Source organism: Pholis gunnellus (assembly GCF_910591455.1).
Source record: "Pholis gunnellus genome assembly, chromosome: 24".
NCBI lineage: Eukaryota > Metazoa > Chordata > Actinopteri > Perciformes > Pholidae > Pholis > Pholis gunnellus.
This window is the reverse complement of record NC_136551.1, coordinates 1,093,182-1,118,909: the sequence shown is the minus strand read 5'-3', so window position 1 is coordinate 1,118,909 and position 25,728 is coordinate 1,093,182. Positions and strand designations below refer to the sequence as shown.

The window sequence follows — 25,728 nt, the reverse complement described above, 5'->3', positions numbered from 1 at the left end:
CTCTATAACGACTCACTGAGCTTTAGACCAACTCCCTGAGCTTGATATCGACTCTCTGAGCGTTATAACAACTCCCTGAGCTTGATATCGACTCTCTGAGCATTATAACGACTCCCTGAGCTTGACATCGACTCTCTGAGCATTATAACGACTCCCTGAGCTTGATATCGACTCTCTGAGCATTATAACGACTCCCTGAGCTTGATATCGACTCTCTGAGCGTTATAACGACTCCCTGAGCGTTATAACGACTCCCTGAGCTTGATATCGAGCGCTGATGCTCCTCTTGTGTTTTGTTTGTCCCGTATCAAAACCTCCAGCAGTGGAACGGACATCGTATTTAGTTTCTTTTGTTCTGCAAAGGTGTCGTTGGCCCGTCGGAGACAAAGTGCCTTTGTGTGAACGCAGGGGAGTGTTTTTTCAACACAGACACACACACACACACATCTATATTTATATATATATATATAAATATATACACGCCCCTTCCAGGGCAGATTTGGCAGATAAAAGGAGAAGCAACAACACTGGCTGCTCATTGTTCTTGCAGCGAGTTGTGCCGTCAGGAATGCAGCGATAACATCTCGCCTCGATTTCAGATATGTTTCTGGAGAATTATTGGAAACAGATGTCTTATTAACAGGAGGGGGGGGGGGCACATCTTACACATTTATGCTACAGTTCAGGCTTTCAGCTCGCAACCTTTTTAGACTTTCAACAGTTAAAAACATGACAAGAAAGACATTTAAAGTGTGAAATCATGCTTTTGCAAGTAAAGTTTGCAGGTTTGTTTGCACTCAACACTGCTGTTATATTTAGTCTGAAATGTATTTTCTTCACATTTCTGTTGTTTTTTACCAGACTTGTTGTTATATTTCATTTAAATGTCACATATTTTGCAGCAGACTTCTTTCTTCGACCACATTTGAAGCTACATTTTGGTGCAGACATGTATTGTTTCTTCCTCTTATTGGTGTTTTTAGAGGCAGTTAAAACTGTAAAAGTTAGGATTAAGATCAGCAAATAAAACCCCAGCTGTTCACATTTCATTAAAATGTCTTTTTATTGGAGCGGTTGCTGAGGAGAGAGCTCGTTCTGCATTCAATTCCTGTTTTAATCAGAGTGTTTCTAGTAAAATAGAATCCAGATACTGTGTTCAGAGCTCACTATGAAATACTAACCAAAGCACTTTAAAGTTTGATATTAACGCTCACAGTTACGATATCGCTGCTGTTAAAAGACACAAATGGCAAGAAACTGCGTTATTTCTTTCTGCACATTTTGGTCCAAGTTTGGGCTGTTTTTAAATTCAGTGCTGGAAAGAGAAGTTTCTCTCTCTTCAAGACTAACTATTTCCACACTCTAGTTGGTAAATCTAGTTGCTGAAGCGGTTTTTACGTTGCTCAATGTTTTCTGCACATTGTGGCGACTGCAGCGCTCAGTAGTGTGGAGGTCAGAGGTCACGGGGCCTTGAAGGTATGCAGGTATGCAGGTGTACACACACACAGAGCTAGCTCACACTGGCCTCACCTGACCTACAAAAAAAAAAATCCCCGGCGGAGTCATCAGCAGCAACATCTGAACCTGATTTAACTTGAGAAGCAGCAGACATGCAGCTGCTCTGTGTGAGGCCGACCTGTAACTGGAGGGTCACCGGTTCAACTCCCACAACAACCAGATGCTCTGCTAAAGGGTTCTTGTGCAAGACACAGAGAAGAACTGAGTTCTACATTGTGTGTTGCATCTGTCAAATAAACAAAGAACTTGGCCTAAAAAATATATAATTTACTGTCGTGCAAGACAAACTAAAGCAGGAAATCTTCATATTTTACAGGATTAAACCAGAAATTTCTGTACAGTTTCATTTTGGGGGAAGGGTGACTGTCATGTGATCAGCTGCAGTTCAAAGATTCATTAAGAGGGGAAACCAGAAGTCAGACATGATCTGGAAACTTTAGTATGTTTTCTTCAAGTGGAAAGCAGAAGTAAAGAGGACTTGTGATGAGAATCATCGAGAGCAGAGCTTGTCTCTACTCTGGTATTTCTGGTTTGTTTTTGTTTTCAGTGCTTATTTGGAAATAAATGAAAATAAAAACTGATTAAAAACGAAAATGAAAGGGTGTAAAATGCAAAATGAAGCAACAAACAGACACAAAAAGTCCCTGTTTCTCCAGCGTTGATCAGATATCAGACTGTGGTGAAACCAGACCAATGTGAAGATCACAGCAGAGCTCCTTCGACCTGTTAAGAACCAGAGGTGGGTGTGACGGAGAGGCATCTCCTGGGCCGGTCTGAGGTGCTCCACGGCTTCACACCTTCTCTGGGACGAGAAACAGAAAAGCCCCTCTGTGCAGCGGAGGTCTGGTTTGAGTTACAGACGAGAAGCCGCCGGGTTTTACAGCCGGTCACCGGGGTTCGGCTGCAGACACAGACACAGACCGGCTTTCTGCTGCGCCGCTCCACCTGACGGCCCGACGGCGCTGATCTGCAGCCAAAGAGACAAAGAGACAAAGAGACGGTTTATTTACATCTCTGCACAAGTCGCTTATCACGCCCAGTGTTAAGCAGGTTATGGATATAAAAATATGAGTATTGCAGTCGTGCATGTGTGGAAAGACGGGTTTGTTTATACTGATGCTTATTATTCACACAGGAAATACTTTTGTATCATAGGATATCATGTTTTCCACAACATGGGATGCTGCAAAAGCCAAGTTTCCATCCAAATGAAGTGCAAATTATATGCAAATTTCCAGAAAAATCTGCAAAAGAAAAAGGGAACGAATGCACGTTTCAATCCTCTACTGTTATGTGAACATCAGGCTTCAGAAGAAGAGGACGTAATTAAAAATATGCAAGTCAAACGTGATGGAAATATCGTCTTTATGTTAATTTCATGCATTCATTTGAGGAAGGTTTCACTCCAGATGATTTCTTCTTCTTCTTAAAACTACATACTGTTATAAATAGAATATATTTGGGTTGTAAAAGTGGCTCCAGTGCTTTAAACATTTGTTTGCAGGAGCATAGATAAGTGTGCAGACCTGGAGTGTGTAATCCGTCTCACTTCATCCCAGCTGCTGTAGCACTGATTCAGCCTCGAGCTTCTTTGTAATACTTCTCGTGACCTTTCTGAATCAGTAACATATTCTACCCTTTTCTCCTCCGTCAGTGTGTGAAGCTCCTTTTTTTTAAATCTTTTGTTCTTGTATTTTTAACGTCTTCTTTCTGCATCCACAGACCCAAACCGCCACCTCCCGATGGCATCAAGTCCAACCCGTCCAAGCGGCACCGCGACCGGCTCAACGGCGAGCTGGACAAGCTCACCAGCCTGCTGCCCTTCACCGAGGACGTCCGGGCTCGGCTGGACAAGCTGTCGGTGCTCCGCCTCAGCGTCGGCTACCTGAAGGTGAAGAGCTTCTTCAACGGTGAGTGACGTTCTCTCGTGTCCTGAAGGTGACTTCTTATTCCCCACAGCTTTATTCAGACAGTAAGTAAGACATGCAGGTATTTAATAAGGTTGAGTTAAGTTGGGACTTCATGCATGCTGAATCTAAAAGGGTTTTCTGGATATTCATTTATTCAGACATGCAACTGGAAGTTGTCAATGTCTCGCTGCGGTTGCACAAACGTTTCTCGAGGGTTTTGAGTCTGAAGAACATTTTTATTTGCTCTTGCGCCGCAAGTTCTTTTTGTAGATTATCAATCTTTTGGTTAATCACAGTCATCACAGTTCATTTTATGAACTCAATGTGAGTTATAGAGTTTATTCTCAGACTATTCGTTCACCAGGTTTAGTTTCAGCAGGCGTCCTAAACCAGAGAGGATCATGGGAACAAACATCCTGTATGCATTCAGCCGAGAGGCTAAATCAGTGACTGTGAAATTTGGCCCTTCTGGCTCTCCGTATATTTGGAGCTGACCTCCTCTTCAACAGGAGGCGTGAAGCCTACAGTACAGCTGCTGATGTGCAGCGTGTGAATACCAGGCACAACCTATATGGTCATGTTTCTAGAAAAAGCGAGACGATCCAGCAGGAACGTCTTGTGAGGAGGTGATCAATCTCCCGTCTTGAATACGGGAATAATAAAAACCGCTCAAGCGTTTCGCTTTATTGGCTCGAAACCGAGGCGTTCGTCTCTGGAATCAAAGAGGCTTTTTGTTCTGAAAGCGGCTGCAAAGGGAGCCAGAAATGAGTAATCAATGAGTCACTGGCGTTGACGAACAACCTGATCAACCCCCTGCAGACGTGTTGCGCTCTAAAAACACGGACTCATTGCCTCTTTGATACACGAGCATCTGTAGAAACAGCGCCTTGTTAAGTTGCCTCGACCTGTTGCCAAAGGAAACAGACCCGTTGCCCGTTGCTCCGGAGTCATCAATTATTTGGCAGCGTTGGTCGCTTCGTGTCGGCTGAACAAATGTGTTTGGAGTCTGGTTTCTCTCAAAGCACACCGGCAGTGAGGGGCGAGGTCGTGCGTTCAGCGCTGTTATTTTCAAAGAAGAGTTTTTTAATCGTTGAGAGCAACAACGTGTTTTTAGTAATGTAGATAAACTTAAGCCCTACAATACAGTGAAGAGAAGAAGCAGGAATAACTTACATTATTTGAACGAAGGGTTAAAAACCAGATGTTACACAAAATGAACTTAAAGAGCCAATTAAACACTCTGTTTTACAGAATAAAAAATGCATTCAAACACAGACACACACTGTAAAAAGTCAGTTCAAACTGTAATAAAGTGACTGTAAATATCATTTACTAACTCAAAAGGTGGATTTAGCGTTGCGTTTCTTAGTTTTACGACTTTGAGAAGTACATTTTATATCAAACTTTGACACTTTTTATTCATCCTTCTGAAACCCAAAGCAGTTTTGGGGCATTTTTCTCTCTGTGGTCTTGATTTTTTACTGCAATAAAAAAAGTCTATGGAAACAGAACAATCATAGCTTCAAGTAGAGAGAACTCAAACATGTCAATAAAATGTTTTTCATTAAAATATCACAATTCTAAGCTTCGCTTTGGCTTCTTTTTCTGATGGAAGCGTTCCTCACACACGGTGTGTTCAAGGACCGTCAGAAAGATGAGAACCTGAAGACACTGACGGTTTTTACAGCTTCTTGTTTGGATAAACGATGTAGTTTTGGCGATTGTTGAGATCATTTATTATAGTTTTTGCCTTTGTTCGATGGTGATAGTGGAGAAGATTTATGAAGGATGCATCTTAACCGCTCGACTACCGGACGTTTTTCCAACATAAAACCAAGTTTAAATTGAGCGTAAAGAGCTTTAAAGCTTCCATATAAACTGATGTTTCTGCTCAATGTGGAGCTCCGTAACCACACTGAATGTGTCGGCTGTGGCAGCTGCGTTGATCTCATCCTCGCTCGGTGCCGTTTCTCTGGAAGGTGACACCCTTTTATTCTGAAAAGCTCACAGAAATATACAAATGAATGATGATCTGACTTCCTGCAGCTTCGCCCCGCAGCCAGTGATTCTCTTCTTAGAGACGCTTCATGAGGAGGACATAGATCTGACTGTTGAGGACACATACGTACACTTCTTCCTCGTACGCTCTCCCTCCCGCCGAGCCCCACCCATTTCCTGTTGGCGGGCCCCTGCAGCACCCCGGGGGCCCCCTTTTTCCTCCTCGGCTCGTACGTCTGAAGTTCACAGCTCCTCCGCCTCAAACAAACGCTGCAGGACTCCGGGTTGTTGTTGCAGCCGGGAGGCCTGTTCGCTCGATCTTACCTCTTCTTACCTCTTCTGTCCGGCTTCAAAGGACTCTCAGGACGCATCAGACCTCCATTGTCCTGCATGTGATCGTCCCGTTTGAGGCTTGTTTCTTTACTCATGTTTATTTCATAATGTGAGTTTTCTCTGTGGAAATCGGATATTTTGATGAGTTCAGAACGATATTTCTCTCTCTCTTTATATCTGCTGCTCCCTAATTGTGATAATACATCTTATTTGTTTAAGCAGCTTTTGAAACATTGAATATAAAAGTATATAAAGCACTTAAACATTCACATAAAAGCAGAGCTCAAAGACAGGAAAGTGGAGAGGGCAGCTCGAGATAAAAGGACGAGGACAAGGAGTCAAAAATAACAGTGAAGACAATAAAATAAAAGACATCGTGTCACAGCAACTCCATAAAATTAAGTTTTACAAGCTGATTTAAAAAGGTAATACTGACGCTGATGCAACACAGCTGCTGTAGTCCAGACGTCCACATGACAGAGAGCAGCTTGGTTACCGTCGTGTAACAACAGTAGAGTTGGTAGAAATGGGTTTTTTTGACAATCGATGAATCGTTTGTTGTGGTTTTTACACATTTTTGTTCAGTAAGTAGTTAGAAATAGTTTCTGCACCTTTCTTTTCTGTAGATGATGAAATAACTCAACGTTTGATGAGAACAGTAAATGCTTTCACATCCTTAGATCCCAGTTTGGAGACTAGTGATCGATCGATAATGAAAACACAAGCCTGTCACATAAAACACGTGATTTAAGGATCTTTGTCTTCGTCATGTTGACATTTTTGCAGATGATTCTGCACTTTGACTAAACTGTGATTCACGCAGAGGAACAAAATGTGGACGAAGCCCAAATTTAGAAAGCTCTAAGTTCTAAAAACTAAACATACAAGCGCTGCGTCTTCATCACTTTTGTCGTTTTCCCGAAGCACAGCCATGAACGTCTCCTTTGTGAGCCGGTGACGCTGCGCTGTGCTGCTGTGTGTGTGGCCTCTCCGTCCAGACGCCAGCGGGAGTTTCTCAATTAGATTATTCCTCATGAGGAATCCGGACGAAACCACAAGACCTCCGAGGGCTGAGAAAGCCTGGCGTGTTCGCCAACAGAGACGTGCGTCCTCCGCTGTCAGTTAAACACAGGCTAACCAACAGGACAACGGATGGATAGATTCCTGCAAAGGAGCATTAAAGTAGCATCGAAACACATCTGCATTGGTTAAATGCTGCAAAACCAAATGAAAGCCAATCAGAGCAGGTTGAATTAAGGATGCGGACGATAGAAAAACATTAAAATGCTCCAAGCGCGGCTGAGATCAACAAAGAGACAACGTTCTGCAGCTTATCAGGAAGAAAAATAGTTTCTATATTGTGTTAAAATGTGTACTAATAGCTCAGAGTATATGCTATACCAACGTCTTCTGTGACTGTTAAGTATGTGAATATGTTTTTCATTCCAAAAAAGACAAAGTTGTTGCTTTAAGCTGTTGCTCGAGAGCTTTTGCCTCAATAAAATGGTCTAAAATGTGATTTAAAGCAGGAACTATCAAATCAAAGAATGAAATCTGAGCAGACGTTCATTCGAAAGACGGAGAAAGAGTCCGTTTGTGAGACATAAAGACGCTCTCAGTGTCTGCGGCCTCGGTGAATCCCTCATTGTGATTGTGCGGCCTTACCAAAACACACCAGTCGGGGTCTGACGGTGGATTTCCCAGCATGCCCCTCACTGAACAAAGACGACCCGGGAGTGTAAAGGCTCATGGGAAGGCCAGGCCGGGCGCGTCGCTCCGGCAGGATGTGGCTGAGAAAGGAACGCTCTGTGTCCGTCCTCTCGTCCTCTCGTCCCCGTCTGTCCCGGGGCCGCGAGAGACGGGCCGATGGGAAACACCCGGGGGTTCGATCCCATGGCCGGCGCTCACAACGCCGCCATTGTTCGACCCTTTCTGAACCAGACCTCTCATCTTCAGACACAGCTCTGTTTTTATCCTCACAGTCTGTCTGTCTGTCTCCTGTTCTTTGGTTTCTTCTTTCCTCATATGCAGAACTTAACATGTTCTTCCGGCCTGTCACTGGAATTACTTTTAAAACACGTTTGCTCTACTATTGTTTATATATACAGTATAAAGACACAAAACGAGCTCAACGAGATGTAAAATGACCACAAAGAGACACAAAATTGCGAGAAAAAGATGCACGACATCCGTAAAGAGACACAAAACAAGCTGAAAGAGATGCAAAATGACTGCAAAACATGCAAAACAACCACGAAGAGACACAAAAGGACCACAAGGAGACGCGAAACAACCACAAAAAGATGCACAAACAAGCACTAAGAGATGCAAAATGACTACAGAATATGCAAAACAGCCATAAGAAGACATAAAATGACCACAAAGAGATGTAAAATGACTCAAAGAGACAGTGCAGGAATCTCACTTCATCCAAAGTGAAGACGTTTTTCTTTCTTTCTGCTGAATAGTTTGACTTGTTGACATCCTTCACTGACGAAGTGAAGGGTGAGAAAACATTTCCTGCACTCGCAGATAAATGACATGAGAAAACGTGAAGAGGCAGCTTCAGACCTCGGCTCCTCTTTGTTCGCTCCTTTTGATCAATGAAATAATTGCCGTGAAAGTCTCTGATGAGGGAGGAGAGCTTGAGGTTGCCACATTCCTCCACATTCCTGCAGAGTGGATGTTATTTCTCTGTCTCAGACTTCATTGTGCTGTTGATGAGGCCCCGGCAGAGGAGCGTTCTGACTGTGGAGAGCCCTGATTTGTGGTCTTATAATAGCTCGGCTGAACTTCCCTCCTCTGCTGGGCCTCAGGAAGCACACACACACATACACACACTCATGCATGTACACAGACTTTTCTCTTTGTTACACATTCTGTATTTTCTCCTCGTCCTCCATGCTTTTTCCAGATGTGTTTCCAGTCGGACCGTTTCAGTCGGTTTTCCTGCAGGTTGAAGCCGAGCTTCCTCCTTCTGAACCCTCGGGACCGCTGAGCAGCGGCTTTTTGGGAGTTTATGTCTGTAAAGTTGGTTTATTTCCATTATTCGGTTGATAAATTGAGTCTCTAACTTGTTAAACATAATTAAAAGGCGATGCTGTTAAATGGCTTGTTTTGTCTAATAAACGGTCAAAACAACAGAAAAGCAGCAAAGCTGAGAAGCATTTGTTGATTTACGTGATAAATGACAGAAGCAGTTAATTATCTGAGCTGCTGTTGACTAATTCAACACGTGAGGTTTAAAGAGTGTAAAAGCAGAACATGCACTATAAAAAAACAATCCTATCTTCACCCTCAAACCCTCTGAACCTCAAAACGGATTCAAAAAGCCCGTTTCCTTTAAACTATCGACAAAACTGCAAAAACTGCACCGTTTACGGACGGTCCTTGAACACATCACGTGTGACGAACGCTTCAGTCAGAAAAAGCAACATAAACAAAGCCTAAAACGGTGATACTTTATTCTACGTGTCTCATTTAAAGTCGTGTCACAAATAAACCGTTTGCTTTAAACAGATTGTGTAAAAAACGTTACATTGTGAGTTCCTCAGCGCAACTATTAAGCTACGATTGATTCATCTGAGACCGACAGACACGTCACTGAACTTCAGGCTGCTGAACACAGAGAGGAGAGGAGAGGCTGTAGAAATGTAAATAGTTTAATATCTATGGCACGTAGAGCCTACGTGTTTATTCCAGCATGGTAATGATTGAAGTCATTGTAACTGTGTTATTCTGCACTGAAGACATGTTTGAAGTCTGTTTCCATAGAGGAGCAGAACTTCAACACAAAACACGTCCTGAAACTGCTTTGGGTTCAGCGGGTTTAACCCTTAAATTGACCTAAAATAGGTGTCAGATCTGACCTGCTTTCTAAAACGTTAAATAAGAAATGATGTGCGAGCACGTATGAAGACATGAGAAATAAATCCGGCGTAATCATCTCCAGCCACGAGACGGGAATCATGGGAGTGTGGACTTTGTGCCTGGACGTCTTCCCCTCTTTCTCTTCCTGCCGTCGGAGTGACAGCTCTGATACGAGGCGTCGACAGACACAAACCGGTACAAAAAAAAAAACACGAGTAGGTCCTGCTGCAGATTCACTGCCTTGGCAGGACTCCCACGCCGGCTCACCGCCGTCAGGAAACAGATGGCGGGTTTAACCGAAGAGATGCTGTGAAGCTAAATCACAGTTTGAGTCACGTAAGGCTGCGTAAGGAACACCCGGAATATTAGAGACTTACAGAGATCATAAGAAACATTTCCCGCCTCATAAACATGAAATAAAGTTCACGTTGGACAGCTGTCGTGTTGCCACAGCATTTTGACCTCATGATCATCTTTTTAAATACATTTAACAATTTGTTTATGTCTGTTTATGACATAAAACAACAGCATATGTGGCTGATGTTTAGATGAAGACATCACCTGGACGTCTGGGACTCGTGACACTTTCTAGACTTAATTAATTCATATGAATTAATAAAGTATTTATATTTTGGCTCCGGTAAAAGGTTTACTCTAACCAGCAGTGTGAGAGGCTTTCTTTTATTGTTGCGGCCATTGCTTCTACTTTATCCACTTTCACGGAAGAGGAAGAAGGCAAAGAGAAGACGAGAGAACTGGTTTGTACCAGTATCAATATTTCTATTGGCAGGACGGACAGAAAGTCCAACAGAGAGACCTTTTGAAAACGCCGCAACAAACCGGTTCTGTCGACACGATGAAAGAAAATACGAGGCGAGAAGAAAAGGGAGGAACAATGTGAGGAACCGGCCAATCAGAGAGCAGACAATGTGCGAGCGATCAATGATGAAGAGCAGAGACGTTCTTTGTGCTGGAGGGAGTTCTCGTTCGTCTCCAGTGTGATATCATCGGACCTGCAGACCCTCTGTGTGCAGGATCGCAGTCAAAACACAGCAAACATGGCGGTTGTGTAGGAACCTGCACAGGCATCTGGTGTGTGTGTGTGTGTGTGTGTGTGTGTGTGTGTGTGTGCGTGCAGAAACATGCTCTTTGTCTCTGGGATTCACCTTTAATCCGCTGTCATGAATGAAGGCATTCTTCTTCTACGCCTTTTATTTATTGAACTTCACACCGAAACCAATGTGACGACTGATTCATCCACAGCGGGTCCAGAGTTCTGCTCACGCAGTTACACGTTCATGTGTTCTCCTACGCTGTGACGAGAGTACGACGGTGTGTTCGTAGGTTCAAAAATACATTTAAAAAACTCAAAAAATTTCAAAAAATTGCAAGATTATAAAGTCACTAAGTGCAGTTTTATCGGTTTTCTGTTCTATTGCGTTGCTTTTGCGTGCTTTGTCTGCAAACTATTTTTAAAAGTGATATATATATATATATATATATATATAAAGTTAGTATTATTATAATAAATTTAAAAGGACATTTTGACTAAACGAGTAAATGACGTCTTGCATTTTAAAAAGACACAAATACTTACATCTGTAAATATAACTTCCTGTTTACGTTTGCTCTTCTTTGGGGGCGGAGCTACAGATGTTTACGCATTCATTACGTTTTAATGCTTATTTAGGTGGTGTTCCCTCTGGGTAATGGAGTCCTGTAGAACATTTTCTCTTTGGAGTGCAGCTTTAACAACAGACTGACGTCACATTGGATGCTTTTTGTTTTATAACAAGCTGTTTTTTTGTTTTACACAGATTAGAAATATATATATCTGCTGCTGTTTAATGTTCAGTCCAGCTCTTCTAATCAATGGCACATGCTCGACTCCTTTCCTCGCTGTCTATCCTTCTGTCCTATCGGTGACATCATCTCTTACTGGTAGGCTCACTCTGTTTTTCCTGCCATGATGTTGTTTACGTGTTTCTTTCACGCATCATAAAACTGGCAAACAATGAAACGGCGGCCGTCTCTTTTCATCTCGGTGACTAAACGCTCGCTCGGCTTTTGGTTTCCCAGAATTCACAGCTCTGAACGCAGAGTGCGTTGCTTTAGGTAGCTGTCAGTCAGACATCAACACACACACTCTGGACCTAAACCGACTTGTGTGTTTGTGTGTGTGTGTGTGTTTACACGTTCAACAGAGACAGTTTCTGTTGAAAGTAAGAATCCCAAAACCACAGAGCACAAAGTGAAACCCAACGGAGGCTTTCTGCCCTCTCTGTGAGACGACACCACCTCTGAAGCACAAGCTTGGACAGATGGTTGACAGTGCGTCATGGATGACATTGACGTGAAATAGTGAAGAAAATTAAACAGCAGGAGAAGTTAAAGAGGCCAGCGTTTCATAAAAAAGCAGCGTGTGCTGCTGGCGAGGCATGCAGCTCCGCTGGGCTCCACGCGCTTTCGGGAAACCTGTAAAACACGTCGACTAATCTCTCCTCTGCGTCTAACAGGAAGTAATGTTTGTCAGAGGAAGTCGGGGCGGGAGGAAGCGCCCGGGGGCGAAGTCGTGGTGGAGAGAAAGGTGTCTGCTAACCTCTGATCCAGCCACCGCCGGGGGCCAAACGGCAGGTTTAAACCTGCAGTTTAATCGGACTCTGAGATACATCCCAGTGCGATCAGAATAGAGAGCGAAGATCAAGCAAACGTTGCCAGAACCAAATGTGAAACAAGTGAATCCTGCAGCAGAAAAAGCTCTAAAAAGGATTCGTCTGCAGCAGCTGATTTCAAGCTTCAACACGGCTTCAGGGCAGCAGCGAGTTAATAAAACGAGCCTCTGGTTGATGCAGCTCGATGCTTCTGCTGCAGTCCAACTCAAACCTCTTTCTTTGGAACTGAGGGATGTTTTTTGCCACTTTTTAAGTTCCTTATCATTCTGTAAAATGATGTTTGAGTTTCATCTTCTGTAGAAAAGTCACACTTTAAGAATAACGACCACAGCTTCCTGCACGTCGACCGTTAACGCCGTCATTAGTGACTCATTTCCCCAGAAGATGAGACTCCTCACAGGTTCACTTTAATCCGAGCTGCACTCCGTCTGCTGATGAAGATCGTGTAACATCAGCTTGTTTTTCAGCTCCAACAGAGAAGGAAAGATGTTATTTAAGGTCACGTTAAAGCGTGTTTACAGCGCCAACATTCCCAGAGTCAGGAGAGCGTTACTGAGCTGATCTTTCCTCAGAGGAACAAGCTGCTTCCTGACTTCACTTCCCCTTCATGGACCCCAGCGCGTGGGTCAAAGTCAGCGTCTCCTCTCTCTGGATAACCTGTCGACGGATGAGACGTTTGTGAACAACGAGGCGATAAATCAATCGCGATACGTGTCTTTTGCTTCGTGAAACGTTTTCTTAATGTTTATTGAGTCATGATTGATGTGGTAACAGATACTTTGTGGATGAACTTCCTTTATTTTTGTTAATCCGTATTCCCTGAGTCATCTTTGTTTTTGAGAAGTGACACAAAACGGACATTTTGTGAAGACAAAGTCAGAGAAACACATCAGTGAACATTAATTACAAACATTCACAAGAGAAGCTTGAGAGAAGTGAGATGCTCTGGCAAAAGTAGACGCAGAAAATGAGTAAAACTTGAGTGAAAAAGAGCATATTAGCTGTTTTAATACGTTTCCTGAACATCAAGGTACTGTCTTTAATCTCCCTGCACCTTTAAGACAAGATCAAAAATTCATTTTCTTTAATTTTGTGCTTGAAAAATCACTGAAATGATAACTCGCTGATCTAAATAGTTGCAGATTAGACCGACTAGTCGTGTGGATGTTGTTTGAGCCGTCGCCGGCGCGCTATTGGGTCAGTGAGCCGGGATGGAAAGTCTAAAGACGTGCTGTGAAAGCGTGGGCGATCACCTCGTGATTTAAAGGCCAAAGGGTTTAATTCCTGATTGTGTGCACTGATCGTCCACCTGTTGCAAAGCGAAACCTCGGTCCTGTGGAGCGATGTGCTGGATGTGCTGCTGCTGCTGCTGCTCTGAGGTTTTGGGACTCCCCTGCACGCGCTGCACGTCGTGTTTTAATGACAGAGAAGTGAGTTTGGTGGAAAATTACTGGCAGCGTCTCGGCCCCGCCCCCCGTCCTTATGAATGAGAGTTTACATTGGCGGCGAGGAGAGAGTGTGAGTGTGTGTGTGGGGTCATTAAGGGAAGGAGGAAGCTTCCAGAGAGCAGCAGGAACCTGATCTGCTGAAAAAATGTGAATTCTTCAGCAACTATTTCTTTGTAATTATAGACTTTGAGGAAAAGATAATTGAACATCTCTCACTTCACGTTTCCTGTCATCTGCGTCTCGCTTTTTAAATGTTTTTTGGGGACTAATATCTCAGTCTCACAAATGTACAGACTGAGATATTACCAGCGTTATATTACAGCAGGATCAAAAAATACGGTTTACAACACAAAGACTCCAACGTAATCATCTACATCTACTCTCTTTCTCTTCTTCTTCTCTTTTCTTCACTTACTTGAAGCCAAAGCATGAAAAAGAAAGACCCTTTCAGAGCAGACCCTCCCTCCCTCCCTCCCTCCCCCCAAAACCTCCCACGTCTCCCAGCTGTTCTCTGCTCCGTTTCTGGGAATATTCCTAATCTCTGGAATCAAAGATAGGGTTATGCGCCACAAGGGGAAGAAGACGAGATGGTTTAAAGTCAAAGCCTTGCGTCAACATCTTCAAAGAAAACTCCACCGGCTGTGATCGGACGCCAGAGGAGACAAAAGCAAAAATAATATAATAATATAATAAATCTGATGTCCCCTCCAGCGGAGAGGTGTGAAGGAAGATGACGAAGCGTCGCTTTTATCTGAATAAAGATCAGTTTCACAACTCAAGTAGTTTGACTTTGAGCTTCGATCTGTTTCCACTTTGACTTTTACATCCACGACTGAATGTTTTCACCGTTTTCTCATCAAATCAAACGTCGACATTCAGCGCTCGCGTTTGTCCCGATGTCAGCTGACATTCAAACACAACTACTAAACCGTAGCCTAAAACACACACACACACACACACACACACCGCAGGTATTAATGCTGCAGCTGTAGCGGTGTGTGTGTGTGTGTGTGTGTGCGTTCATGTGTGTGTAAATGGTTTACAGTAGATAATCCCGGCGGTAGGTGTCGACGTGTTGCTGCAGGATTCACTGTGACACATTAAATCAACACGCAGCATCATCTGTGGAATATCAACAGAATCATATTTGTCCCGAAGATGTTTATTTAAGCAACTTTAATAAGTGAGAGGGCAACTTTTTCTGTCTCTACTCTGAGAGTAAACTTTGGTTGGAGAAGAAGACATTTAAACAAGTTTTCCACCATCTTTTTATTGACTAATTCATAATGAACTCCAGTGTTTCAGTAGCTGCAGCTCGTAGCAGCGCGGCGTCGAGTGCTGCAGGTATTTCCTGCTTTGTGTCCGACACTATTAGAGAAAATGACCTCATGTCTGGAGTTCTCGCAGCACATCCTTCGGCCTCTGTCCCGGTGATGCTCGTCTTGTTTACATACTTAAGCTGCAGCAGATGAAAGAGGAGCTTCGTTTCCAGCTGGTTCAGACATGTCGGCGAACTGGCCTTCCTCGCCGCCGGGCCCCAACTCCAAAACAATGGCTCCGGTTGTGCAATCGCTCTACACACTGCGGAGCGCTGCGTTAACCCCTTCGTGTCCTCCGGGGGACAAAAGCACATGTTGGAAAAAGTAAACTGTGCAGAGCAGTTAAAGGATTGTGGGTTAGTTTGAAGGGATGACGCTGAAAGAAACGCCTGTGAAGATGGAGATTAATGGAATATTTGTGCAGAAGATTTGTTGAGTTAAGATTTGTAGAAACAACACATCTTCTTTCACATGGAGGTCAGAGGTCAGGGCGTGGAGGGTTTAGCTCGAGGACACTTTTATTAGAAGGAACATTTAATCGATCACAGAACTAGTCGCGGTAGAGTTCTCTGCAGCATTAAACCGTCGATGCTGCAGAGCCGACGGTAACTGTGAAGTCGTTTGTCACGTGTTTCCTTTTGGGCTTCAAGCAGCAGCAGCAGCTGACGGAGCTCTTGAAGCCATCGTCGTCCTCGACCAAAGTATTTTTAGTCGTGTTCGTTGTATATTTAGGAGCCGAATCGCACTCCTGGAGGCGAGAGATTCCCGGCCGCCCGACGAACAGATCCAGTGTCTCGTATTAGATTTTTAACTCCCCGAATACTAATTTAAACAGCTGTTTCATGTCGAGCACGTCGATACATTTCCAATAAAGATAATTCAAGATACATCTTAAACATTTAAGCTAATTTATTTGAAAGATGGATAATTAAACATGACGTCCAGTGTACATAAAGTCAAATAAAGCAAAAATATTCATCTAAAAGGGGCATGTTGTCACTTCTAATCAAATTATTAATGAGTTTTTGTGGTAAAGCTAAAGGTTGACATAGGTTTATTTTGTCATACCAGCGGTCCTAAACACAAAGATATTAGTTTAATATCATAAACCAATAAGTACACACCTTTTTTGGCATTAAACAGCAAATGAATGTCTCTTTAATGGCTCTTGTGAGAGCTATTACAATCTAATCACCAGTCTGCTGACAGTGTTTTCACTAACTGAATAACCACAAAGTGTTTTCACAGCCAAAGGAAGAAAAGATGAAAGTGAGGAGAAATAAAAAGAAAGAATTCTCATGAATGAATGCAGAGAGGAGGAGCAACGAGACGCATTCGATGTGTTTTTAACGTAAAGGTTTAACTAAAAACATCCTCGTTCCAGCTTCTCAAATGTGAAGATTTCATGCTTTTCAAATTGAATATTTTGGGGTTTTGCACAAACACGATATTCCCTTTGGTTGCAGAAATTCATGCAGAAATAACAATAAAACCCAAATGAACTCCACGGCGAGGACTCGGAGACTTCTTTCCGTTGCGGTCGGCGTTACGTAAAGACGCCATATTGTTTTTTTTTGGGGGGGGGGGGGGGGGGGGGTAAAGACTTGCTGATGGAAAACAAGCCTCTCCTGCTGCCCAGAAACCTCTTTTTCTCGTCTTTCTTTCTCGACCACCAGTGTTTACTGACAGCATGAAGTCACGCTCGGCTTGTGATTCCCTGAGCCTAATTTCTGTGTTGATGCCATCCAGAGGCTCCGTCGCTGCGTCGGGGGACGAGCAGCTCGCCTCCGGTCCCACTTTGGACTGTTTAGGTTTCTGTGGCCGGAGTTTACATTTGAAGAGTTTCATTCCTAAACACTATAAATCTATTTAGGAAAAGAAAATGGATGCCCGATGTCTGTTGCTCAATAATAATTAAAGAAAACATCTGAGTGATGCTCTGTGGAGAGAAGATAGCTTGAAGCTTCGGGGTATTTAGTTTGACTTTGATGTCAGCAGCGAGTTTGGCAGAAGAGAAAGGTGTCTTTTCTCCTCAAATGACTCCAGATTTCTTCATAGTTTCCACTTTATTGTCATTTTGTGACAAGATGTGGAGATTTATGCCGCAAAGTAACGGAAAATCCGTTTTTCTGCCAGTTGTCTGTGACATTTTAGGAGCAAAATACCAAAAACAGACACAAAATATTTACTTTCTTGTATTTTGATGTAAAACTCACATTTGTGGTTGAATATGAAAGCAGAGTTTTCATTATAGGCTCTCGCTGTGCAGCCAAACTCTATGTATACATGCATATATACATATATCCTGTTTCTACAGTTAAAGAGACAGTTTAGCGATCTATGTGGGTTTCTACTCTGCTTGTATGGATGTGCAGAAGAAACCTGCAGACAGGTTAATACACTGAATACAAATATGAATAAATAATAAAAAATAACATCAGTACGTAGTTATTAACATGCAAGCTGTGATTTTCAACGTGAAATCTTTTCCTCTCTCGTTGCGTTCGACATCTTCAAAGAATCAAAGCAAACTTCCACGCTCGAGAGAGCCGTGCACGAGGCGTTCAAGAGCCCTGCAAATATTTAGCCGCCCCGGGTGGTGACTGCAGTGTAAACGCGTTGTCCGACTACACGTGTAACCTGATTTCTCTCCGGCAGCCGACTCGGTATTATGTGCACATGTAAACACGGTCGATGTGAAATGTGAGCTTCAGACTCTGAAAACGATCCCTGGAGTGTGATAATTCTGCAGCAGAGTCTTTTCCTTTTTGCACAGATCGTTGGCGCCGAGCTGCAGGCTTTCATCAGAAAAAGGGAAAAAGTACTCGAGCAGCTGCGGTACTTTGTGCAGCAGAAGGTGTCGTTGCATTGGCAGTACTAGCAGTAGTCGTAGTACTAAGTTAGTACTTTGAGTAACATTCCTGCAGACGTGCTGGAACAAAGCGACCCGACCTGTTTGACTGCATTCACCGACAGAAACAAAGCAGCTACAGTTTATTTACATCAAGCTTCTCTTCACATGAAACACACTCTGTGGAACATTACGGTTTATTATGTTACAGTTTATTACATTACTGGAGGAAAACGGGTTCAAATGTTTGTCACTTTGCAATTTAAGTTGGTGCAACATTTAGTTTTTAGTTTGTCTGCTGTCTAGAAAATAAAGACGCCGTTTCAGACGTTCAGCTCAAGTTCCAGTCAAAGCGACTCGCTTCATCAAATACTGTGGAGGAGCTGAGATCAATGGTTTTCTTTATTAAGCGTCCGTAAGTCACTTGTTTCAGGTTTCCAGACTGTTTTTTCTCCAGCTGGGTTCACCTCCGATGATATCTAATATTTAATAAAAGATAAATATCAGCTTTGTGTTCACAGGTGTCCGGTCTGGATTTGATTGTTCGGGGGAGAAACCGAATCTTTGTGCCGTTACTCCTCCGCTCAAACATCCTTCATCTGTTCTTTTAAAGACTCTGTTTGCGCTTCGGGGCAAATTGCTTTTAAAGTGCAATAAATTCACGATCTCCGCCTTCGCTCACACCATCACACAGCATCAAGTTAAAGCTGTTCAGTTTCTAGCGAAATGTCTCCAAAAATCATCCGTCAAAGCGCTTCGAACGTTTAGTGATCTCAGTAGTGAATTGTTTCTGGTCGATATGATCACGTGTTCCTGCTCGGGAGACTTTACGCGCTTCAGAATTGAACCCGCTTTAGCTGACATCGATTATCTCGATGGAAATAATGAACCCTCACCAGCATTTACATCGTGAGTGTGTGTGTGTGTGTGTGTGTGTTTCACCACAGTGGCAGCCAAGTGCGACCACTTCCGCCTCGTGGCACCCGCAACACATGGCATCGCCTATGAAAAGAAATCGGCTCGTTTGAGGGTTTTAAAGGCGCAGGAGACACTTTCGCAGTACGAGATCGGCTCGATGTTGTTTTAAAGGAGAGAAAAATCACAAGTTGTCGCACCGCAATAACTCACATTAAGCCACGCGGTTTAAATGTCTCCTTTTTGCAATGAGATCTGGTGAAGTACCACTAATGTTTAGTCCAAAATTTAGAGTAAAATCTACTCGGAAAAGCAATCAAAGTTACATTTATCTAAATATCTCATCTTATTTCTGTCATTTTCATCAAAGTCAACACAAAAACAGCAGAATACAGCATCACGTTTAAGTAAAATGCAACTAAAACCAAAGTTTATTCCAAGACAACCTCAAATTCAGCCTGTTTTTTTTACCTGATAGCTACTTTAAGTACAGCAGAAGACTCTTCATCGTGTTTTCGTCCAACTTAAAGTTAACTGGATGTCAGTGGCGGGTGAAAGCTGAGGTGAAAGCTCAATCACGGCCATGATGGTGTCATTTTGCAGAAGCTCATTTTGGGGTTTCACCGCCTGCCGCCGAGCGATGGGCAGGAAGCTGCTGAGGTCGGCGGGTTTTCAACAACAGCCCAGAACAGACCTCGAACATTCGGGGAAAAACCTCCTTAATAAAATGACGCCTGAAGTGGCTTTTTGATGATGCTTGATTTGAGTTTGAAGTGTAAATGATTCACTGAGAATCAGCCGTCGACGTATGTATACACATATATATATATATAATAATGTGTAGGTAGTGTACTGACAGTAAAGGGAGAGATGGGTGAGAGCAACACGAGAAAGTCTTTGGCAGAGGAAACGTATCACTCAGACATGATCAGACACACTGCAGAGAAAAACATGAGATCAAGCCAACTCCTCTGATCCAACTGATAGTGTGTCCGTGTAACACACACACACACACACACACACACACACACACCTCGACCAGGAACGCAGCCTATCAGTCGTGGTTGTTTTGGGGTGTGTGTACTTACCTTCTTTTCCTTTGTTTGTGTGTATTTGTACATGAATTTTTGAGATTTATGTCTGTGTGCAATAACTTAATGCATGCACGATATTTTGATGCATGTGTGTGTTTTTTTGTGCAGATGCATGCATGTGCACGCTTGTGTAAGTGTGTGTGTGTAAAAGTGTGTAGTGCTATGTAAACTGTATCTGGCACACACACACACACACACACACACACACACACACACACACACACACACACACACACACACACACACACACACACACACACACACACACACACACACACACACAGAGAGAGTTTATAGAAGACTGGTTCTCCTCTCTGCTTTTCTTTGGGTTCTTGAGTTCTGACAGGAGTGAGACCTCCTCCCTCTCTGCAGCAGAAATGATCCCTCAGGCCTGAACAAAACATCTTTGAACAGCCCCCCCCCCCCCCTCGCTCTCTTGTCTAAATAAACTCTTTACACGCAACTCCGCTGGCCGCCTGCCGAGCCCGTATGCTGCTGAGAGCGCCTGTCAGTCAGCGATCAGGGTTACAACAATCCTGCCAGGCTGGGCTCTGGGCCATCGACTGGTTTCCTCACTGGTGTACTCACTGGTGTACTCACTGGTGTACTCACTGGTGTACTCATTGGTGTACTCACTGGTGTACTCACTGGTTTACTGCCTAGTCGACTGACTTTAAAACTTTCCCTACTTTCGGTTCCACAGCAGATGAAACAGAAGTTCCGTTTAAAAAGTGTTGAATTGAGGATTCATGAATCACACACGTGGCGAATTCTCACAAGATCAAAGTCTTTTTCTTTATTCCTCAAATCACATCATGAGTCATGCTAATAAGGCTTTACTGGATTAAAATTACAGCTGCCACCGGCAATAATAACAGTTACTGAACCTCCTGCAGTAACACTTGAAGTTGTCGCCGTGCTTCTGCATCAAGACGAATGAACGGAGGTTAAGTAGAAAGGCTAATGTGGCTCAAGTGTTCTGGGCATAAGCTTATTATTTCTGGCAGTTTTATTGCAGGTTGTGTTGTTTCCAGAGCCGCGATCGTTTGGGTTGGAGGTCGTAATGCGTCGGAGATATTTTGATAAGAGATAATAAGATAAAACTTGAAAGTTTGTTTGTTAAATTCATCATTTTTTCAACCAGGTTTGGTGCAGACGGACGCTTGTTTATCCAAAAATAACCTTTACTCCGACTTCCAGCTCTATTATTCTGTAGCTGAAAGGTCTGTGTCTGTGTGTGTGTGTGTGTGTGTGTGTGTGTGTGTGTGTGTGTGTGTGTGTGTGTGTGTGTGTGTGTGTGTGTGTGTGTGTCTGTGTGTGTGTTGGTGAATAGTTTCCTGTTCTCAATGGTTCCACGGCACGACAGCGATAAGAGCACCGGAGCTACATTATGCTTAAAACTCCATTACAGATTACTGGCTGTTGCTCAGTTTCTCTCCCCCCTCCTCTATCCTCCCCCCTCTTCCTGCCACCTCCTCCTGTCTCTCCTCACCCCCTCCTCCCATTTCATTCCTCCCCCTCGTACAAAATCTCCTCCATCTGCTTCTTACCTCTCTTTCCACCTCACTTTACCTCCCTCCTGTCTCCATCCCTCCCACCTCCTCTGCACCTCCTCTGCTCTCGTCTCTTCTCACCCCATCTCCACTTTCTCCCCCTCCTCCTACTCCAGTTTATTTTCTCCCCCTTTTACCAAAATCTCCTTCCTCCTCCCTTGCTCCCCCTCTCCTCCCCCCTCATCAGTATCTACTGTATAATAACATTTAGCAGTTCCAAATTGGAGAACATGTAATCATGCAAACCATTTAAAAGCCAGTGAAGGCATATCAGACGCTTTGGCATCCGTCTCCATTGTGTGTGTGTGTGTGTGTGTGTGTGTGTGTGTGTGTGTGTGTGTGTGTGTGTTTCACATGCACACACACACACACACACACAATAATCATACTTAATGTTTTCCCTCTCTCTCTCCTTGTCTTTTTTCTCCGCCGGCCTCCTTCCTCTCCCTTCTCAGCTCAGGATGCCGGGAATTGAAAGTTCTCACGCGAGGCTAAGTGTGTGTGTCTGTGTGTGTGTGTGTGTGTGTCTGTGTGTGTATATGTGTGTGTGTGTGTGTGTGTGTGTGTGTGTGTGTGGGAAAGCGAGAGGTAATTTTAAAATTAAGCAGCAACTACAGCAAATTAGCCGTATTTCCCTCGGTTGTGTGGAAAGCGAGTAAAGTTCCCTCCTGAGCGTTTCTTAATGTTTTCTTTCTTTCCTTCCTGTGTTTCGGTAATTTGCCGCTCCGCTCGTGGATCAACTTCACGACCTTCTTCTTTGTGCAAACTCTTCTTTTGCAACGTGTTGCTGCATTTGAAAGCAATGCATCCGTCAACTTGTGGCTTTATTCTCTGCGCCTGCTACATGTGCACGCTGTCTTTTCACACACTTTCACACTAATCCTGTCAGAACGTAATGTTGTTTTTCTCATGGTGCTCGGTGTTAGCTAAAAGAAAATCAACTTCATAAAAGATGTTATGAAGCAGGAAGCTTAAAGAAGACACGTTTCAGTTTGTAGAAGTGGATGGATGTGTATTGGGTTTGGGGATTAACTCCTGAAGTTGCCCTTCAGTTACTGAGTGATCGGTATGATCTCAGTGTGTGTGTGTGTGTGTGTGTGTGTGTGTGTGTGTGTGTGTGTGTGTGTGTGTGTGTGTGTGTGTGTGTGTCAGGGTGTGGTGGGTCGTGTGCAGTATCAGCGGAGGCACCCGAGGGTGACCTGCCGTTCAGACGAGAAGGAATGTAAACGTTGAGACGTCTCCTCCAGACTCGGCCTTATCGTAGCAGCATGAGGTCAGAGGTCAACGCTGTGGTAGGAGGAGCAGGGTCATGGCTAGAGCAGTGTGTGTGTGTGTGTGTGTGTGTGTGTGTGTGTGTGTGGTGCATGAACTTTCACAGAATGTAGTGTGTTGTCTCCGAGTCTGAATGCAGCCAGTGTGTGCAGAAGTTAATAGCCTGAAAGTCTATAAATATCAGAGCATTCAGACACATTTTCCTCAGCAGTATCATAAATCAACAGCTTATATTTAACAACAGCGCCGTGTGTTTTCACCTGTGATAGTGAGGACATCGGGTTGTTTTTCTGCAGGCTCGCCATTTGGGCGCGGCCATGTGTGAAATAGTTGTGGTTATTCGAAATGAGACTTTTAACCGCAGAACAGGAAGTGGCAGTTACGACAACCGTGGAACGGAGACAATAAGTGAGAAAACAAAACGAACACCCTGTTGATTAAACATTACTTGACAAGATGAGTGACAGGCGTCAAAAGTGTGGAGAAAAACTGCAGAATTAGGCTTAAAACGAGAGATGATAAAGAGATGCGTGTGTGTTTGAAATGGCTGAATGTCCAGGTGATCCATGGACAGGTAGAGATTATTACAGCACCCCCTAATGGACAAATACGATCACATTCAGTCTGCACAGAATGTCATTGATCAAGTAACATAACAGGAAACGACAGATGATACATGATACACTAGACAACAGATGATACATGTTTAAAAAAAAACACAGATTCGAAGCCAGAGGCCAAATGGAGAAGCGCTCAGAGTCTGAAACTCTTCTCCATTTCCAAACCACACAAGGTCTTTTCTGTGCTTTCGTCCTCGCCGTTCGCTCGTGTCCAGACCTGCACAGAGAGGATCAGAGAGAGAGAGAGAGAGAGAGACGGGGGAGAGTGAGCTTAAACTGAGAGTGAAAGGGAGAGAGAGAGAGAGTGTGTCGGTGATTCTGATCTCCTGTCACCCCTCCTCCCTCCCTCCCTCCTCCAGTCCAAAGGGATGAAGAACAATGACTCCATTCAGCTCTTGGGTTTCAAAGTCGACAGAAACCGCAAGTGCTTCAGAGCGGGTGTTTGGAGACGGAGGGCGGGCGGGTTTGTGTTCGCAAATATGATAGAAAAGAGAAAGAAATGGATGAGTTAGTGGCACCAAAATGTACTGAGACAGGGTCAACAAGTGCACATCTAGTAGAAAAGGTTCTTTGACAGCGTTAAAGATCTACAGCTTTGATCCAAGAGCTGAAACGATTGGTCGATTAATTGATTTGTTAATTGGCATTTTTTGCTTGATAAACAACTGAAATGGTTAAACGGTCCCACGTCCACTGTTAGGATTTGTTGCTTTACTTTATTTCATTTGATAGATTTGATATCTTTTGGTTTTTGACTTGAGATAAAAGAAGATATCTGAAGACGTGACTGTGGGCTGAACCATTAGAAGAGTTCTGACACGTTGGTGAAGTCAGCTGTTCCTTGTTAGAACATCAGCGTTTGGGGTCGTGGTGTAAATGAAGCTGGGAGTTCCCCAGGGCCCCTACGTAGGTCCTCTCAGGTTCCCTTTTTTAAAATTCATTTGAGCCCTTATTTCTCTTTTTGTTTAGCACTTTCACACCTTTTTTCTATTCATACCTCACGTGCTTCTTTCATTTCTTCTTCCCCGTCTTATTAATCAATCTTCTGGGGACTAAAATAGCGAATTGTTGCTGCACTGAAACGCTGAACCACTAAACACAGATCGCCTCCGGCTGTGAGTGGTGGGTATATGAGTGTGTTAGAGGCCCTCACTCTGAGCATGCCCAGACAGCCCCCCTCCTCCACACACACACACACACACACACACACACACACACACACACACACCAAAACCACACTAAGGCAACAGTGAAACCGAAGACAAAGACTCTTGCGTCTAGTTTTTGGGTAACACATCTTTACTCAATATTTGTTAACAAGCCCCACACACGCCACATACTGTTTGTGTCATGTTTATGAACAAATGTTCCATATTTACACTTACAGTCATTATTCAGTCTCTTAAAATGTGAAAAAAGTTTCTAATTTAGTCAACGGAGAACACAAGTTTGACATTTTTTTGCAGTTTCTGTTTGGGCTGCAGAGCGTTTTATTGCCGTCATGCTTGTTGTTTCAGCTGCTGGATGTCTAAATTTAGAGCTGCAGTCTTCATCACAAATTGTATTTTGGGTGAGACGATCCTGAATAAGAGTCGCTTATTAAAAAGCAGCTGTAATCCCATGATCCTTTGCTCTCTCTCTCTCTCCTTCTCCAACTATCATTCCAACATTGTGAGAGAATGTTTGCAGGTTACAGAAAACATAAGACGACGCCCACTTTTCACGTTATTGTCAGAAAGAAATGTGTCTTTTGTAAAAGTTATAAGAAAGACGTTTGTTTAGAATGTAGTAGATCGTTACATTCAAGCAAAACTGTGAGAATCTTTTTGCTTTTCTTTGTGAAAATGAAATATCTTTGGGTTTCAGGCTGATGGATGACAATGGAAACGTTTAGACAAACACCTTCCCAGCAACTGCTTCACAATCACCTTTGAGCAATTCCTTATAAAGCTGCTAAGTGTCTGTGGTTGGGAACCTTCACAATGCTGGGAATAGTGTGCTCAGCTTGTCCCCACCTGGATAAAAGAACATGTAAACGTATGCACCTATGTCGGCTGACTCAAAGTGTGAACCACTGCTGTAGACCTGCAGGAGAAAAGAGGGTTCTAGTGTTTAAATTCAGGAAAAGTGAGAGTGCATGAAATCAATCGGCGCTGTTGTGTTGTGCAGTAAATCATGTTGAACGCCTTGGGAGCAGTAAAATATCTGGCGAGGAGAGAGCGAGAGAGAGAGCAAAGGATCATGGGATTAAAGCTGTTATTTAGGCTTTGCATGCTGACACATTTCACAACACACATTGATTTACCAAAGGTTCAGTGTGAGAACCGGCGAGGTCGACAGGTCTCCAGTCATGAT

General features: G+C 43.5%; 1 protein-coding gene across 1 annotated transcript in view; it reads left to right on the top strand.

The window, feature by feature from the left end:
- ahr2 (aryl hydrocarbon receptor 2) overlaps positions 1-25,728 on the top strand; it is a 40,902-nt gene that overhangs the window by 4,794 nt on the left and 10,380 nt on the right. Inside the window, 1 exon segment of the mRNA XM_079185491.1 lies at positions 3,241-3,428. Within this exon segment, the coding sequence (XP_079041617.1) occupies positions 3,241-3,428 (188 nt within the window).